The sequence below is a fragment of the Chiloscyllium plagiosum genome, chromosome 8, assembly GCF_004010195.1.
Source record: "Chiloscyllium plagiosum isolate BGI_BamShark_2017 chromosome 8, ASM401019v2, whole genome shotgun sequence".
Lineage (NCBI taxonomy): Eukaryota > Metazoa > Chordata > Chondrichthyes > Orectolobiformes > Hemiscylliidae > Chiloscyllium > Chiloscyllium plagiosum.
The window spans coordinates 102,877,556-102,894,748 of NC_057717.1; the positions used below are offsets into that span (position 1 = coordinate 102,877,556).

A 17,193-nucleotide genomic window follows, 5' to 3' on the forward strand; every position below is an offset into this window, starting at 1 on the left:
AGACCAGAATTGCACGCAATATTCCAACAGTGGCCTAACCAATGTCCTGTACTGCCGCAACATGACGTCCCAATTTCTGTACTCAATACCCTGACCAATAAAAGAAAGCATACCAAATGCCGTCTTCACTATCTTATCTACCTGCGACTCCACTTTCAAGGAGCTATGAACCTGCACTCCAAGGTCTCTTTGTTCAGCAACACTCCCTAGGACCTTACCATTAAGTGCATAAGTCCTGCTAAGATTTGCTTTCCCAAAACGCAGCACCTGGCATTTATCTGAATTAAACTCCATCTGCCACTTCTCAGCCCATTGGCCCATCTGATCAAGATCCTGTTGTAATCTGAGGTAACCCTCTTCACTGTTCACTACACCTCCAATTTTGGTGTCATCTGCAAATTTACTAACTGTATCTCTTATGCTCGCATCCAAATCATTTACATAAATGACGAAAGGTAGAGGACCCAGGACCAATCCTTGTGGCACTCCACTGGTCACAGGCCTCCAGACTGAAAAATTCTTACCTGATGGATGAAGGATTAAAGGCTTTGATGTTCTGTCTGTTCCCTTCAACAAGACTCTGCTTCTGTGTTACCATGTAGCTAAACCTGTTCCCTGTAAATCCCTCTCCGCCCTGTTTGGTGTTGTCTCCGATGCCTTTCCCGAAAGGTGTTGGCTGGCTTTGCTGGTGTCCAGCAACAGCCTCTGATGTTGTGGTCATTGGGTTGAGCTGAGGAAGTGATGGTCAGTGGGTCATGTGGCATTCTTACAGCTGGCACGTAACTAATGTGGTTGGTCATTTAACCACATGGGTCATTTAACCAACTGCTCGATCGATGAGCTGCAAAACAACCCATGGCTTCCAACAAATAAATCGATGCATTGTTCAGACCTACTATGCTGTACAAAGGTCTGGTGCCATGAACTCATCAACCTGAAAAAAACTCTTCCAAGGCTGCATCCAATCAGCAATCGGCCCTTATTCACAAATGCATTGTCTTTGACTAGAACTCTGAGTCAGGTATTATTGGGGCTCCATATCCCTGATACTCACCCTTTTAATGTTAACCAGGCTCCCTGATTGGTCTAGATTAACAGCCCCAATCAGGGAACTCAGATTCTCTGAGGTGCAACTGACCGACCTTGTTACAATCAGTACAAAGCCATTACGCCATAGAAGGAGACCATTCTGCCCATTAGATGTGCACTGGCTCTTTCAGGAAGCAACCGTTCAACCACTTTGCTCTTTCTCCACACCCTCGATTTTTTTCCTCCAAATACTTCACCTCTTGGAAATGACCACGGACTCTGTCATCTCCAGGCAGCTCCTTCCCAGAGTACAAAACTAGAGGGTATAGGTTCAGGGTGAGATGGGAAAAGTTTGAAAGGGACCTGAGGAGCAATGTTTTCACGCAGAGGGTGGTGTGTGTATGGAATGAGCTGCCAGAGGAACTGGTAGAGGTTGGTACAATTACAATATTTAAAAGGCATCTGGGTGGGTACATGAATAGGAAGGGTTTGGAGGGATGTGGGCCAAGTGCTGGCAAATGGGACTAGATTAAGTTAGGATATCTAGTTGGCATGGATGAGTTTGACCACAGGGTCTGTTTCTGTGCTGTACATCTCTGACTCTGTAACAGCGGGGAAGAAGCTGTTCTTGAGTCTGTTGGTACATGTATTTAAGTTTTTGTATCTTCGGCCTGATGGAAGAAGTTGGAAGAGAGTATAACCAGGGTGCGAGGGGTCTTTAATTATGTTGGTTGCTTTCCCGAGGCAGTGGGAAGTGTAGATGGAGTCAGTGGATGGAAGGTTGGTTTCTGTGGTGGACTGGGTTGTGTTCACAACTCTCCCTCGTTCCTCATGGTCCTGGGCTGAGCAGTTGCCGTACTAAACTGCAATGCATACGGGTAAGATACTTTCTATGTTGCATCTATAAAAATTGGTAAGAGTGCTGAATTTCCTTAGCCTCCTAAGTAGTTGTTGTGCTTTCCTGATCATAATGTCAATGTAGGTGAACCAGGACAGATTGTTAGTGATCATATCCCCTAGAAACTTGACCCTCTTGACCATCTCCACCTCAGCACAATCGATGGAGATAGGAACATGCCCTCCACTCTGTTTCTTCAAGTAATTAAGATTCTAATCAGCCATTGTCCAATTGATGGTTATTCCTTGTTTTCACTTCTCTGGCTCCTTTACCAATTATTTTAAACCTGCTCTCCAAACCCAGTGATCTCTGACTAGCAACGTTCCCCTTTATCTAAACTCTTCAGCATTTTAATCTCCTCTCTCAAGCCCCCTCTGAGCTCTCTTGAAAGCTCGATTTCAGTCCATTGATGCGACTTGAACATTTGGTCTGTAAAAACATTGCTGTGGTGATGAACAGGATATATTATTTTCCCCACTGTACAATTTTCTAAGGTATCTGCTTGTTGGTCTGTCTGACTGACACATTGGCTGTATCAATTGGAAATACACTTCCCTCCTTTGTCTTTGATCCTAGCCTCATGGGATCGTATAAAAAGACACACAAAAGAAATGTTCATCTACCTCAAAGGTTGTTGTGATTGAGTTGTCACGGTTACTTGAGAGCATTTACGCCTCTGGGTTTCATGTCTGACACCAAGGCTTGGTAACATACCAACCATCAGTCAAGTTATCTTTCCCTTGAAATGTTCTCACTTGCTAATTCATTTGTGAAGTTATAATAAGGGGTTGAGATCAAACATCTCTCCTCGACTCCATTCTGCAAATTTATTAATCATTCCTGACGTGGCTGCGGAGTAAATTGTAATTTATTGTAATATTTATAAGATTGTAATATTTAAGAGGGAGTTGGATCGGTGCTTAGAGGGAATGATTGAAAGGCTTGAAGGAGAGAGTGGGAGGAATGGGGGTGGGGAAGGGAGACATTGGGGGAGAGAGGGTGGGTAGGGATTATGGAGGGATGGGATGGGGGAGAGGGAGGGGTGGTGTTGAAAGTGAAATGCTGGGTGTGGGTGAAGCAGGCGATTCAGATTAAATTTAAAATATCAAAATTGAGAAATAAACCCAACCAGACACTAAAATGAAAGAATACTGTAAACCTGAAATGAACACGGGGAATGTTGGAGAGTCTCAGCAGGTCTGGCAGCATCTGAGGAGAGATTAACAAAGTTAACGTTTCGAGTACAGTGACGCTTCTTCGAAACTCGTTCAGTCATAAAGGACAAATGGCATTTGGAGAAGACCTTTTGACACAAAGTGTTAATTCTATGTTTGGTATAACTCTGATGTGGAGGTGCCGGTGTTGGACTGGGGTGTACAACATCAGATATCAGATGATACCTGACGAAGGCGCAGCACTCTGAAAGCGCTGATTTCAAATGAATCTGTTGGACTATAACCTGGTGTTGTCTGACTTCTGACCAGGTATAAATGCGACCAGCAGGGCATTACTCCCCACTCGCTTCCACCCACTCTCCTTCCCTCCCTCCTCATTCCAGTTTTGTTAGGGGTCCATGATGCCACTACACTCAATTAAATGATGCCATGGTATCACACATAATCACAATCACCTCGCCTCTTAAATTCAACTCTTTTGTTCAAGTAATGAGATCAGGAGCAGAGTGTCCCTGGTGGAACCCGCACCTAGAACTGAAGAACAAGTTAGTGCTGAGTAAGTGCCCCTTCCCTTGCTTTGCTGATTGTATTTTATATTCATTCACGGGATATAGGCATCACTGGCCAGGCCAGTCTTTATTACTTTTAATACATGTATTTCTTATTAGTTAAGAGATGGTGAAATCAAGTGGATCATATAGGAGTCACCTGTAGGCCAGACCGGGTAAAGATGTCAGTTTCCTTCCCTAAAGGAGATTAGTGAACCAGATGGGTTTCTCCAACAATCAATTCATGGTCACCATTAGACTGCTCATTCCAGATATTTATTGAATTCAAATTCCACCATCTGCCGTGTCAGGATTCGAACCCACGTCCCCAGGACATTACCAGGGGTTCAGGATTAATAGGCGAGCGATAATGCCCGAAACGTCGATTTTCCAGCTCCTCGGATGCTGCCTGAACTGCTGTGCTTTTCCAGCACCACTCTAATCTAGAATCTGGTTTCCAGCATCTGCAGTCGTTGTTTTTACCTAGCGATAATGCCACAAGGCCATCGCCTTCCCTATGGTTGAAAGTAGACAATTGTGGGGTTGGATTTGTCCTGCTTTCTGTGGACAGGGTATACCTGGGTCATATCCCACATTGTCAGTGCAGGGCAAGGGCCAGTGTTGTAGCTGTACTGGACCATCCAGGGTGAGGGTGTGGCAAGTTCTTGTGTCGAAAGTTGGAACCGTGGGTGGAATCCACAGTTAAGTCAGCCGTGATCTTATCAAATGTTGGAGCAGGCCAGGGTTTAGTGAAAGGGGGTGCGAGGTGAGGGCTGAATGATCTACTTTGCTCAAAATTCGTGTTCTCCATAGTTTTGAAGTGTTACCCCCCCTCCCCCCCGCCCTGTTTTTGAAACTTATTGCTGAATGTTCAGTCAGCAGCCTTTCAGATCGCACAGTCCAGGTCAAAACGTGGTGTGCTATTTAAAAGCAAAAACTCACGTCATCGAGCAGAACTTGTGCTTTTCCAGACTCTCAACCTGAGCTGAAGCCCCTCAAACCTGAGACCATCACCCCTGCAAGCCCTTCACATGCCCACCTGAATTGTGATGATCAGAATGCACCATGATACTGCGGCTGGGACCTAACCAATGATTTCTAAAGATCTGTGGTAGCTCACTTATTTCTGTTTGCATTCTGTGCTCTATTTCTGAACGCCAAAGGACACTGTTTTCAAAAACCGTTTTCTCAACTTGCATCTGCAAGGACCTGTCAACAAGACCTTTAGGTCTAAAGGCCATAAGATATAGGCCATTTGGCCCATTGATTCTGTTCTGCTATTCGATCATGGCTAATATGTTTCTCAAACCCATTCTCCTGCCTTCTCCCTGTAACCCTTTACCACCTTCCTAATGGCTAAGTGGGGGGACCACGGTGGCTCAGTGGTTAGCACTGCTGCCTCACAGCACCAGGGTCCCAGCTTGAATTCCAGCCTCGGGCGACTGTCTGTGTGGAGTTTGTACATTCTCCCCATGTCTGCGTGGGTTTCCTCCAGGCGCTCCGGTTTCCTCCCACATTCCAAAGATGTGCAGGCTCGGTGAATTGGCCCAAGCTAAATTGCCCACAGTGTTAGCTGCATTAGCCAGAGGGAAATGGGTCTGGGTGGGTTGCTCTTCAGAGGATCAGTGTGGACTTGTTGGGTCGAAGGGCCTGTTTCCACTCTGTAGGGAATCTAATCTAATCAAGAACCTATCTGCCTCAATCTTAACTACACAAAATCAGAAGTCACATGATGCCAGATTATAGTCCGACAGGTTTATTTCAAATCATAAGCTTTTGGAGTGCTGCTCCTTCATCAGGTTCACTGAAAAAGGTGATTTCAAATACACCTTTTGGACAATAACCTGGTGTCATGTCACTTCCGATTTATCCACCCCAATCCAACACCAGCATCTCCACATCTTAAAGACACTCAATGACTTGGCCTCCACAGCCCTCTGTGGCAATGAGTTCCACAGATTCCCCACCCTCTGGCTGAGGATATTCTACCCCATCTCAGTTCTAAACCTTCACCCTGAGGCTGTGCCCTTGGGTCCTGGTCTCTCCTACTGGTGGAAACATTTCTCTCCACGTCCACTCTATCCAGGCCCCTCAGTATTGAGTAAGTTTCAATCAGATTCCCCCTCACCCTTCTGAACTCCATCAAGTACAGACCCAGAGTCATCAACTGCTCCCCATACGACAAGCCCTTCATCCCCAGGATCACTCTTGTAAACCTCCTCTGGACCCTCCCTCCAAGGCCAGCACATCCTTCCTTAGATACAGGGTCCAAAGCTGCTCACAATATTTCAAATGCAGAATGACCAGAGCCTCATACTACCTCAGCAGTACATCCCTGTTCTTTCATTCTAGCCCTTACTAAATGCTATCGTTGCATTTAAAGTGATAGTGCCCATTTCATTTACGATGGTATGACTTTGAGATGTTAAAAGTTGCCTGTTGTTCCCTCCCTAGGCGATTACTGGATTGACCCCAATCAAGGCTGTTCTAAGGATTCCTTTAAGGTCTTCTGTAATTTCACCGCAGGTGGAGAAACCTGTATTTTCCCCGACAAGAAGACTGAAGGGGTAAGTTGGCAAGGACATTATATATATATATAGTGCAACAAGATCAGAATGGATCTGTCGATGGAGCACCGCGCACAATCTAATACAAAACATGGTGTTTCCACGCCGTCCTTATTCACTCACTCAGCTAGCTAATGGTATTCAGCATCCCATCTCATTGAATTGAATTTATTGTCACGTGTACCGAGGCACAGTGAAAAGCTTTGTCTTGCGAGCGATACAGTCAGATCACAGAGTTAAGTAGCATAGATAAATAAATAATAGGTAAACAGCAGCAAAAACAAAAACACAGGTATGGGTGAATGTTGAGAGTTTGTGAGTCCATTCAGTATCCTAACAACAGTAGGGTAGAAACTGTTTCGAAACCGGCTGGTGCTTGTGTTCAGGCTTCTGTACCTTCTCCCCTATTACAACGGTTATGGAAAAACATTGCCAGGGTGGGATGGATCTTTTAATTCATTCTGATGTGCAGTGCTTGCTGCACAGTGTTAAAAATCACACAACACCAGGTTATAGTCCAACAGGTTTAATTGGAAGCACTAGCTTTCTGAGTGCTGCTCCTTCACCAGGTGGTTGTGGAGTACACAATTGGCAGACACAGAATTTATAGCAAAAGTTTACAGTGTGATGTAACTGAAATTATATATTGAAAAATTTTTCAATGTATAATTTCAGTTACATCACACTGCAAACTATAAATTCTGTGTCTTACAATTGTGCCCTGCACAACCACCTGATGAAGGAGCAGCGCTCCGAAAGCTAGTGCTTCCAAATAAACCTGTTGGACTATAACCTGGTGTTGTGTGATTTTTAACTTTGTACACCCCAGTCCAACACCGGCACCTCCACATCATTGCTGCACAGTAACTTTGATATTTTTTAAAGAACTGTTTTTAAAATTTATGGCCCCAAAAATGAGGCCTTATTGGTCCATATGCTGTTACATTCTTTCCTACCATCCCTCTTCATTGCATCCTCTGCTCATACCCTTCCATTCCCTTCCAAGTATGGAGGTATTTTCCTGTGAGGAGAGGTTGAGTTGGTTGGGCTTGTGCTCCTTGGAGTTCAGAAGGATGGGAGGAGATCTTATCGAAACATACAAGATAGTCAGGAGGCACGATAGGATAGGTGTGGAGAAATTGTCTCCCCTTTGTGGGAGAGTTTAGGACCAGAGGGAATTGTCTCAGTGTAAGGGAGTACTCATTTAAGTCAGAAATGAGGAGGAATTTCTTTTCTCAGAGGGGAGTGAATCTCAGAGGGGCTGCTGAGGCTGGATCTATTCAGGAGTGGGGGAGACAGATTTCTGATCACTAACGGAATCGAATGTTATGGGGTAAAGGCTTGAAGGTGGAGTTGAGATCACCTGTGATCTCATTGAATAGTGGGGTAGACTCAATGGGCCAATGACCTACTCCTGCTCCGATTTCTTATGGTCTTTCTCCCTTGTGTGTCTGTCCAGCTTCCCCAGTGAATACAGCAGTGCTGTTCAACCTTAACCACTCCCTCCAGCAACCAGTTCCACATTCTGTCCTGCACCCGCACCACTCTTGAGTAAAAGAGGTTGGTTTTCCATTCCCCATTGAATTGATCAGTTACTTTACTGCTCTCCTGGAGTTTTGTTCCTCCTGGATGGCAAGTACTTTTTAAAGTATCTCCTATTGAACTCCCTTTCATAATGCCAAAGAACTCTATCAGGCAACCTTGGATTCAATAGATGAACTGTTTCACAAATGCAGCGGGACCAGCCAGTAGCATACCCAGGCAGAATGACAGAATTGTTATGGCACAGAAGGAGAGTGTTCAGCCTATCATACAAGCTCTATGCTCTAGTGCCAATATCCTGTCTATTTCCCATACCCCAGCACACTGTTTCTATGCAAGTAATCATCTCATGTTGTCTTGAATGTCTCCAATGAACTTGCTGTCCATCACACTGCCAGGCATTTCCAGACTCTCACTGCTCACTGAGTGAAAGCTTTTGTCTCACATTACCTTTGCTTTTGTACCTCCCATTAAAGGAGCTCCTGATTTATCTATCAAGTGACAATACCATTATTCACTGCCTTCCTACAGTAGCCATGATGTTGGACTGGGGTGGACAAAGCTAAAGATCACACAACACCAGGTTGTAGTCCAACAGTTTAGAACATAGAACATAGAACATAGAAAAATACAGCGCAGTACAGGCCCTTTGGCCCCTAATGTTGCGCCGATCCAAGCCCACCTAACCTACACTAGCCCACTATCCTCCATATGCCTATCCAATGCCCGTTTAAATGCCCATAAAGAGGGAGAGTCCACTACTGCTACTGGCAGGGCATTCCATGAACTCACGACTCGCTGAGTAAAGAATCTACCCCTAACATCTGTCCTATACCTACCCTCCTTAATTTAAAGCTATTCCCCCTCATAATAGCTGACTCCATACGTGGAAAAAGATTCTCATGGTCAACCCTATCTAAACCCCTAATCATCTTGTACACCTCTATCAAGTCTCCAATGAAAACAGCACTGCTCCATCATCCGGTGGTTGTGGGGCAGGATTCTGACCTGATGAAGGAGCGGCGCTCCGAAAGCTAGTGCTTCCAAATAACCCTGTTGGACTACAACCTGGTGTTGTGTGATTTTTAACTTTGTCCCTAGAGTAGAATGTCAAGGCACAGTGATGGGACCCTGTAAAAGGAAGCCGGGACCTCCTCTAGTCTTTGTATCAAACTTCCCCCTCTTTGTGGTGATGCCAACAGCCAATGGCAAAGATTTCAACCTCAAACAAAACCAGAAATTACTGGAATAGCTCAACAGGTCTGGCAGCATCTGTGGAGAGATATCAGCGTTAGCATTTCCGGGCGAATGACCTTTCTTCAGAAGGTTTCAACCTCTCCCTTTCTGAAGCACTTCCTATTGCAGTTACCAATCGGAACTGATGTAGTTTGTCCTGTTTATTGTCCATCTCTGCATGTGACCCACTCAGTGACTATCCCCAGTGTGTCTGCACTGGGGCTGACTAATTGTCATACTGTCTCTGACAGCTCCTGTCATGTCCACACTCTCTGACTTTTCCAGGTTAAAGTTGCATCTTGGCATAGGGACAAACCTGGAACCTGGTACAGCAATTTCAAACGAGGCAAGCAGGTAAGAGTTCCTGAGGCGAGACTGTGTCTTTAATTCGCGGTATTAACAATATCTCGCATGAATCATAAGAGAGTTAACACATTAGAATGTGTGAGAGAGAGCGAGAGTCTCATCATAAGTCTCACAGAAGGTCAAATAAATATGTAGCTGAGTATAGTGCTCCTCACAGAAAGGAATACAAGCAAGAGTAGTCCAGACGAGGAGTAGATGGTAGTGCAATGGTATTCCGAAGCTAATGCTCCAGGGATGTGGGTACAATTTGCATGGCAACTGGTTGAATTAAAATGTAATTCATAAATCAGGAATCTAGAAGCTAATCTCTGTGACGGTGACCATTTAAATCATTGTCGATTGTTGTAAAAGCCTATCTGATTTGCAGCTGGTCTCTATGTGACTCTAGAACACAACATTCACCAAGGCTCCTCAGACAGCACTTTCCAGCCATGGCCATTATCATCTGGAAGGACAAGGGCAGCAGACACATGGGAGCACCATCCCCCTGCAAGTCCCCCTCCAGGTCATTCACCATCCTGACTTGGAAATATATTGTTGTTTCCTTCAGTATCACTGGGTCAGAATTGTAGAATTCCCTCCCGAAAAGCACTATGTGGGTTTGTCCATAGCTCAAGGACTGCTGCGGTTCAGGAAGGCAGCTTACCACCGCCACCTCACAATAGTTTCCAAATCCACCCTCTCAAAAAGTTACATGAGCCTACGTGACCAATAAGTGAACACCACACACTTGACCACTCTTGACCTTTGAGTTGCAAAATGAAGTCAATCACAAACACACTTGCACATTCTCTACAATACGGCAATGTCCAAATTTCTGCTCTTAGTTTACAATAAAAATGTATTCCTTCCAACGTACTGTAACAACTCAACCAATGAGTGTGATTCATTGGCATCACAGACACAGACCATTTAGCCTGCCTGGTCTGTGCTGGTATTTATTCTGTACACCGGCTTCCTTCTGCCTTACTCCATTTCATCCCTCCGGCAGCAGTAACCATTCCTCATGTGCCCATTTAGCCTCTCCCTTAACCATTCACAGAACGACCCCATTCCAAACCAAGGCAATGTTGATGTAACCTCACCCTGTTGGAGTTGGTGTAGGAATTTCCCTACGCTCCTGTATCAGTGTGTGTCTTTTCTCTCCTCAGCTCATGTACACTGACTCCGATGGAAATCCAGTCCACGTGGTCCAGATGACCTTCCTGCGGCTTCTGAGTGCCATAGCCCGGCAGAGGTTCATCTACAATTGCCAGCAGTCCATAGGCTGGTATGACGCTGCTGCAAAGAGCTACGAGAGAGCAGTGCGCTTCCGAGGGGCTAATGACGAGGAGCTGTCACAGTCCAAGACCCCGTATATCAATGCCATCTATGACGGCTGCAAAGTAAGCAACAATTCTTCTGACAAGTGGGGTCAAACTGCTGGGGCTAAACAGTTCAGTGCTTAGCCTGTGCTGTTGGGATAAAGTCGGCAGACGCTCCCTGGCAGTACTGGGGAGGAGCTGCACTGTTGCATGCAGCGTTGTTCAGCTGAGATGATTGACCTAACTGTTCTCTTGCGAAGAACGATACAGCACAGGACCAGGCCCTTCAGCTGTGCCAACACATCACGCCTTCGTAAACTAAAAGCTTGTTGCCTACATACAGTCCATCTACCCAGGAGCAGCAAGGTGGCTTAGTGGTTAGCTCTGCTGCCTCACAGCACCGGGGACCTGGGTTCGATTCCAGCCTCGGGTAGCTGTCCTGTGTGGAGTTTGCACGTTCTCCCCGTGTCTGTGTGGGTTTCCTCCGGGTGCTCTGGTTTCCTCCCACAGTCCAAAGATGTGCAGGACAGGTGGATTGGCCATGTTAAATTGCAAAAGTGAGGACTGGAGATCAGAGTCTAGATTAGAGTGGCGCTGGAAAAGTACAGCAGGTCAAGCAGCATCCGAGGAGCAGGAAAATCGACGTTTCGGGCAAAAGCCCTTCATCAGGAATAGAGGCAGAAAGCCTCCAGGGTAGAGAGATAAATGGGAGGGTGGGGCTGGGGAGAAGGTAGCAAAGAGTACAATAGGTAAATGGGGGTGGGGATGGAGGTGATAGGTCAGAGGGAAGGGAAGAGCGGATAGGTGGGAAGGGAGATTGGCAGGTAGAACAGGTCATGAGGACAGTGCTGAGCTGGAAGGTTAAATTGTCCATAGTGTTAGGTGCAGTAGTTAGAGGGAAATGGGTCTGGGTGGGTTACTCTTCAGATGGTTGGTGTGGGCTTGTTGGGCTGAATGGACTGTTTCCATTCTGTAGACATGGTCTGTTTCCATACTGTAAGTAATCTAATCTAATCAAAAAACCTCTTCCCTGTATATTTGTCAAGATGCCTCTTAAATGTTGCTATTGTATCTGTCTCTAGCATCTCCTCTCGTAGCGCTTTCCAGGCACTTACCACCCTCTGTGTAAAGCAAACCTACATCTCACATCACCCTTAAACTTACCCGCTTTTTACCTTAAACTTCTGTCCCCTCACAATTGACATTTCTATCCTGGGAAAAGAGACTATCCATTCTATCCATCTCATTGTGTAAACTTTGGTGAGGAAGTTGGATTTAGCTGGGAACAGGTGACGAAGAATCGTTGGTGGATGGGTATTCCCTCAACTCCCAGCTCCTTGTATCCTGGTCCATACCCATCCTTCGGTCAGCTTCACCGAAACAGTTTCCCCATTCTGATGGACATAAGGCCACAATCTTCGGTGCCATGTCCCCTTTTCTTTCACAGGAATCCTTGCTGCTGTTTTACTGGAATCCTCTCTCCTTTAACATTGCATCCTGTCTTCCCTTGCAGCTGAGGAAGGGCTCTGACCACACTGTGCTGGAGATTGAATCGCCGCGTGTTGTTGACCTGCCCATCAAAGATGTCGCTGTGACTGACTTTGGAGAGCATCAGCAGAAGTTTGGTTTTGAGGTTGGCCCTGTTTGTTTCAACAGCTAAACCTCAGAACCGCGTGCCACACTATTTTCTCTCTCTCTCTCTCTCATGTTTTTCTTTGCAAAATGCACATTTTTTTTGTATTCTCTCTCTTGTCTCTATTAATCATGCTGCAGATGTTTTTTTTTATTGTGTGAGAATAACAATAAAATAATTCCTGCCCTTGTGGGGCCAAAGTCTTATGACCTTTTGAAGAGGCCAAGTCAGTGGTGGTTATCTCTGGGTCATTATAAATTCCACAATTGTTTTGCCCCCGACAGTAGATAACTGGAGAGTCTTCTTCCGAGTAATTCCCGATTGCTGGAGAGGACTAGTGCGCCAAAACACCTCCCTCCAAGAGGTGTCTTTTCTCCAGTAAGATTCAACCTAGGACCTAGTTCCTCTGTCTCCTAACACACAGGCATTTGCAAGTGCAGTGTTGAGCCAGGAGATGACGTTAAGGATTTGGAGCTGGTCCCTTGACACTGGTGGGCTCACACTGTTACCTTGGTAATGAAACTGAGAAAGCCAAATATGAAGCTCTAACTAACACTGCGCAGGCTTCAGGCAGACGTTTTCCTGTGACCCCATTGTAGCAATGAATTAAAAATGCCCTTAAATCATGTAGATTGATCCTCTGTCAGCTAGTCTTTTTTTTGGAAGAGAAAACTCTCAAACTACGTTTTGACTGCAGTAAAGTTGCCTTAACCCCCTTCACCTCTTGGATTCAGGGTCCACAATGAAATCTTTAGCACAACTCCTATGTGTAACTGGGTGCTAGATGTGCATGGTAATTAGCACAAGGCTCCACCCTGCTGCACAGAGATTGACTGCACTCTGGTGTGTCCCTGCTTGCAACAGGAAACTTCTAGCATCCATTCATGTGGAAATACAGTGAGTCTGCAACCCAGGTACAGGCCATTCCATCTATCAAATAGTCTGTGCTAGCATATGCACTCCATTTATGTGGAAATACAGTGAGTCTGCAACCCAGAAACAGGCCACTCGGTCCATCAAATGGTCGATGCTGGCATATGTGGTCCACTTCAGTCTCCTACCTGCCATAGCCCAACCCCCTCCCTTACACACACACCCACCCCCACTCCATCCAAACCTCTTCGCTTCATAAAAAGCCCTTTCCTTCAGGCATTGGCAGTGGGTAATTGTACTCGAGATGAAATGGGATGGAATATTCAATCCCCGGCTGCTTTGAGTCAGTTTGTGGATCTACCTGTGTGTGAACATGGGCTCCATTTCACCCCAGCCGGCTATAACTGCCCATCTCGACCAACAGCAAATCCCTCTACCTGCTGAGAATGCTGTTCTGTCTTGGAAACTGGGCAGCCACTGTCTAAATTTTAGATTTTGACTCCTTCTGAGCCTTCCAAAGCTGACTCATTGATTCCACCGAATATTTTGTTTTCAGGCTGCCATGTGATTTAACACACGACAAATCTTGTTCTTGCAATATGGAGTTGACTGGGGTTTGCAAAATTGCATCAGAGTTACTCCCAAGGGCAAAGTGACTAACTATAGGTCAATATTAAACAAGAGGTGGAGTAATTCCTTGTAAAATTTCAACTCTGACTAAACAGCCATCTTTTTGCATTAAAGAATCAATTACTGAATAACGTTGATTATATTTTCGATGGAGTTTGTGACAATCCGGAACACCATTTGGATTCCAATTTGGAATTTGGATGTTTCTTTGTGCCTTGTTCCTATCATCCCTCCATTCAAACTGCCTCCTGTGTAAGTTAGTGGCAAAAGAATCACAGGAGAGTTGAAGAGTTTTTTGTTAACAGAGTGAGTTGAGTTTTGGAACACACTTGGAGAGGCCATGGGCCAGTGGTACATCCTGTCAATAGAAAGCAGTTCAAATCCAACCCTGCAATTGTCACTCCAGTCTCCTCTGACCCGTAGGAGTGGTGTTGGTCCAGTAGTATTATCACTGGACTATTAGTCCTGGGGATCTGGGTTCAAATCCCGCTAGGGCAGGTAGTGGAATCTGAATTTGATTTTTAAAAAAACTGAAATTAAGGGTCAGACTGCAACCAGAAATTGATTGTCAGTGGAACCCTAATGTCCTTTAGGGAAGGAAACTGCCCTACATATGACTCCAGACCCAGAGTAAAATGGTTGACTTTTAACCGCCCTCTGGTGGTCAGCGACACTCTCATCCCATGAATGAATAAATAAAGGCAAAAAAAACACTTCCTCGAAAAGGATATGGAGACATGGTCAATAGTCACTTCCGATACGGAATCGGGTAACCATTTGAGGGAGGGAAAAGAGCTGGGGTGGTGAAAAGGGCATGAGGAGAGTGTGAGACTAATCGGATCGCTTCTCCAAAGACCCAGCCCAGCCACAGTGAGCTGAACGGCCCCCTTCACTGAATGGAAAGAACCCCAGGGCAAAATAGCCCTTGTCTGGACAGAGTTCCCATGCACGGTGCAGCATGGTGGCTTAGTGGTTAGCACTGCTGCCTCGCAGCGCCAGGGACCCGGGTTCAATTCCCATCTTGGGCAACTGTCTGTGTGGAGTTTGCACGTTCTCCCTATGTCTGCGTGGGTTTCTTCTGAATGCTCTGGTCTCCTCCCACCGTCCAAAAATGTACGGGTTAGGTGAATTGGCCATGCTAACATTGCCCATGGTCTTAGATGCATTAGTCGGAGGTTAATGTAGGGGAATGAGTCTTGGTGGGTTGCTCTTCGGAAGGTCGGTGTGGACTTGTTGGGCCGAAGGGCCTGTTTCCACACTGTAGGGAATCCAATCTAATCTAAATCTGATCAACATTGCATCCAGAGGCATATCCTGTAAAAGTAAAGGCAAAGGTATCACTGCTTAAAACCGTTGACCCAATGGTGACCACCAATTATTGTAAATGACTAAGTCTGCTCTGGTGGGAGCTCCAGTTTCCTTCCACAGTCCAAAGATGTGCAGGTTAGGTGGATGGGCTGTGCTAGATCATCCCACAGCATGCAGAGATGTGCAGGCTAGGTGGATGGGCTGAGCTAGATCGTCCCACAGCATGCAGAGATGTGCAGGCTAGGTGGATGGGCTGTGCTAGATCGTACCACAGCATGCAGAGATGTGCAGGCTAGGTGGATGGGCTGTGCTAGATCGTCCCACAGCATGCAGAGATGTGCAGGCTAGGTGGGTTAACCATGGGGAACACGGTGATAGGGGGATAGGCTTGGGGGCTGGGTCTCGGCGTGATGCTCTTCAGAGGGCAGGTGCAGACCCGATGGGTCGAATGCCCTCTTTCCGCACATCTACAAAATGGCTACTCAACCCCAACCTGTACTCTGTTCCTATTGACATACCTGAGGGAAGTCAGAAGGTGGTTGACGTGGGAATTGAGAGAATCAGATCAGAACCCTTGGCGATTTGAAGGTGTGGGCTTTTGGAGGGATTCAAGACATGGGCAAGTTTTTTGATGATGCCTGATGAATGATTGGCAGTTTCCCTTGAGGTTTCTAGGGTGGGGTGGGGGTGGGGGTCCATGGGGGGTGGGGGGGTGGGGGAAGTGGAGAACAGTCATGGAAACCTTCTTTTGCCTCTAACCTGACATGACAGTGTTGGATACCCCGTCTGGTTCTTCACCTTCATGATCACGGCAACAATAAAAAAATCAGTGTGTAGCCTATTAATAGAGCAAAACGTCGATGGCCTTTTCAAAAGGGCAAACGTCACTTTTCCAATAAGTGTAGCATCTTGTCGCTCACTATCAGAAGAATCAGAAATTTACAAATCTAATATATATTGAGGGAAAAATAAAATGGGGTAAATCGATTTATACAGAATTGCTACAGACCCGTTTCAATTTTGGGGAAAAACCATGGGTCAACTCATACCAATTCTCCTTTGACCCTTGATCCAATTCCTCCTGCTTTTACTGTGATAGAAATGATTCTTCTCAAACCAAGTTTTCAAATGGTGCTAATCTCAAAATGCCAAAACTGTATTAAACTGTGTTGCTTGACTTTTTTTTTTGTTACAAAAAAGTAATTTATGGAGTTGTTATTTTTAGATGCTTCTTGATTGAGTGTTGGCATAATTTATTTCAGGTTAAGATGCCTTTGTGTATATAAATATTTTTTTTAAAACAAGAGGAAAGCATTTGGATTAGACCTATTAAGTCTTGGGCAGGGGCTAGAAATTCGCATTCACTTTAAGGGTCAGTAGTCTCAAGCTCCCAAAGGTATTGACCATTCGAAAGCCTTTTTAATAGTCCTTGTGGACAACATATTCTGGGGCTGTCTCTGAAAAGAGTTTCCTTAATTAACATCACTGCTAGCTGGGTTACTGAGGTAGGCTGATCCCATGTCAGATCACTCTGTGATTGGCTGTCCTCCCAGTAGACTCAGTCTGCCACAGCTGAGGGAGAGGAAACTGACCTGGTTTACCCTGTCCTAAGGGAAGCCCCAGTGATTTCCACTGGCATGAGTCCTCCAAGGTGGGAATTGGGAGAGTACTAAAGCCTTGGGCCTCATTCGCCCTATCCAACACTTCGCCATCTTGGTTTGCAAATGGAGTGCGGCCATCTTGTGCCAGAGAACATTTGCTGTCTTGAAGGGATTGACTGGGGTTCTTGCCACATGGCGGATCCAAAGATCCTGTCATCACTTCGGTCTTAAAAGAAAACGATGAACTAAAAATTAGTTATAAAGTGGCTGCACCTGAACCTTTGGAGTTTCCCATCACCCACAGATCCACCAGGATAACTGCAGAGTGTATGGCACCGGTTCAGGTCATTTGGCCCAATCTGTCCATGACGACGTATATATTACACCTGCCCCTCTCCTGCCATCCTTCCCCACCCAAATACTCTGTGTAATAAGAACACAATCTTCTCTTTTCTCCCCCTCATCCGTGATGGCACTCTTGCA

The 17,193-nt window shown here is 45.7% G+C and overlaps 1 protein-coding gene across 1 annotated transcript in view; it reads left to right on the forward strand.

Moving 5' to 3' along the window:
* The window catches only part of LOC122552376 (collagen alpha-1(V) chain-like), a 290,918-nt gene extending 275,124 nt beyond the window's left edge, over positions 1-15,794 (forward strand). The window contains exons 65-68 of the mRNA XM_043695125.1: positions 6,105-6,217; positions 9,281-9,349; positions 10,513-10,746; positions 12,179-15,794. Of these exons, the coding sequence (XP_043551060.1) occupies positions 6,105-6,217; positions 9,281-9,349; positions 10,513-10,746; positions 12,179-12,325 (563 nt within the window). The 3' untranslated portion in view covers positions 12,326-15,794. The remainder of the gene's footprint in view (positions 1-6,104; positions 6,218-9,280; positions 9,350-10,512; positions 10,747-12,178) is intronic.
* The last annotated feature ends 1,399 nt before the right edge of the window (positions 15,795-17,193 follow it).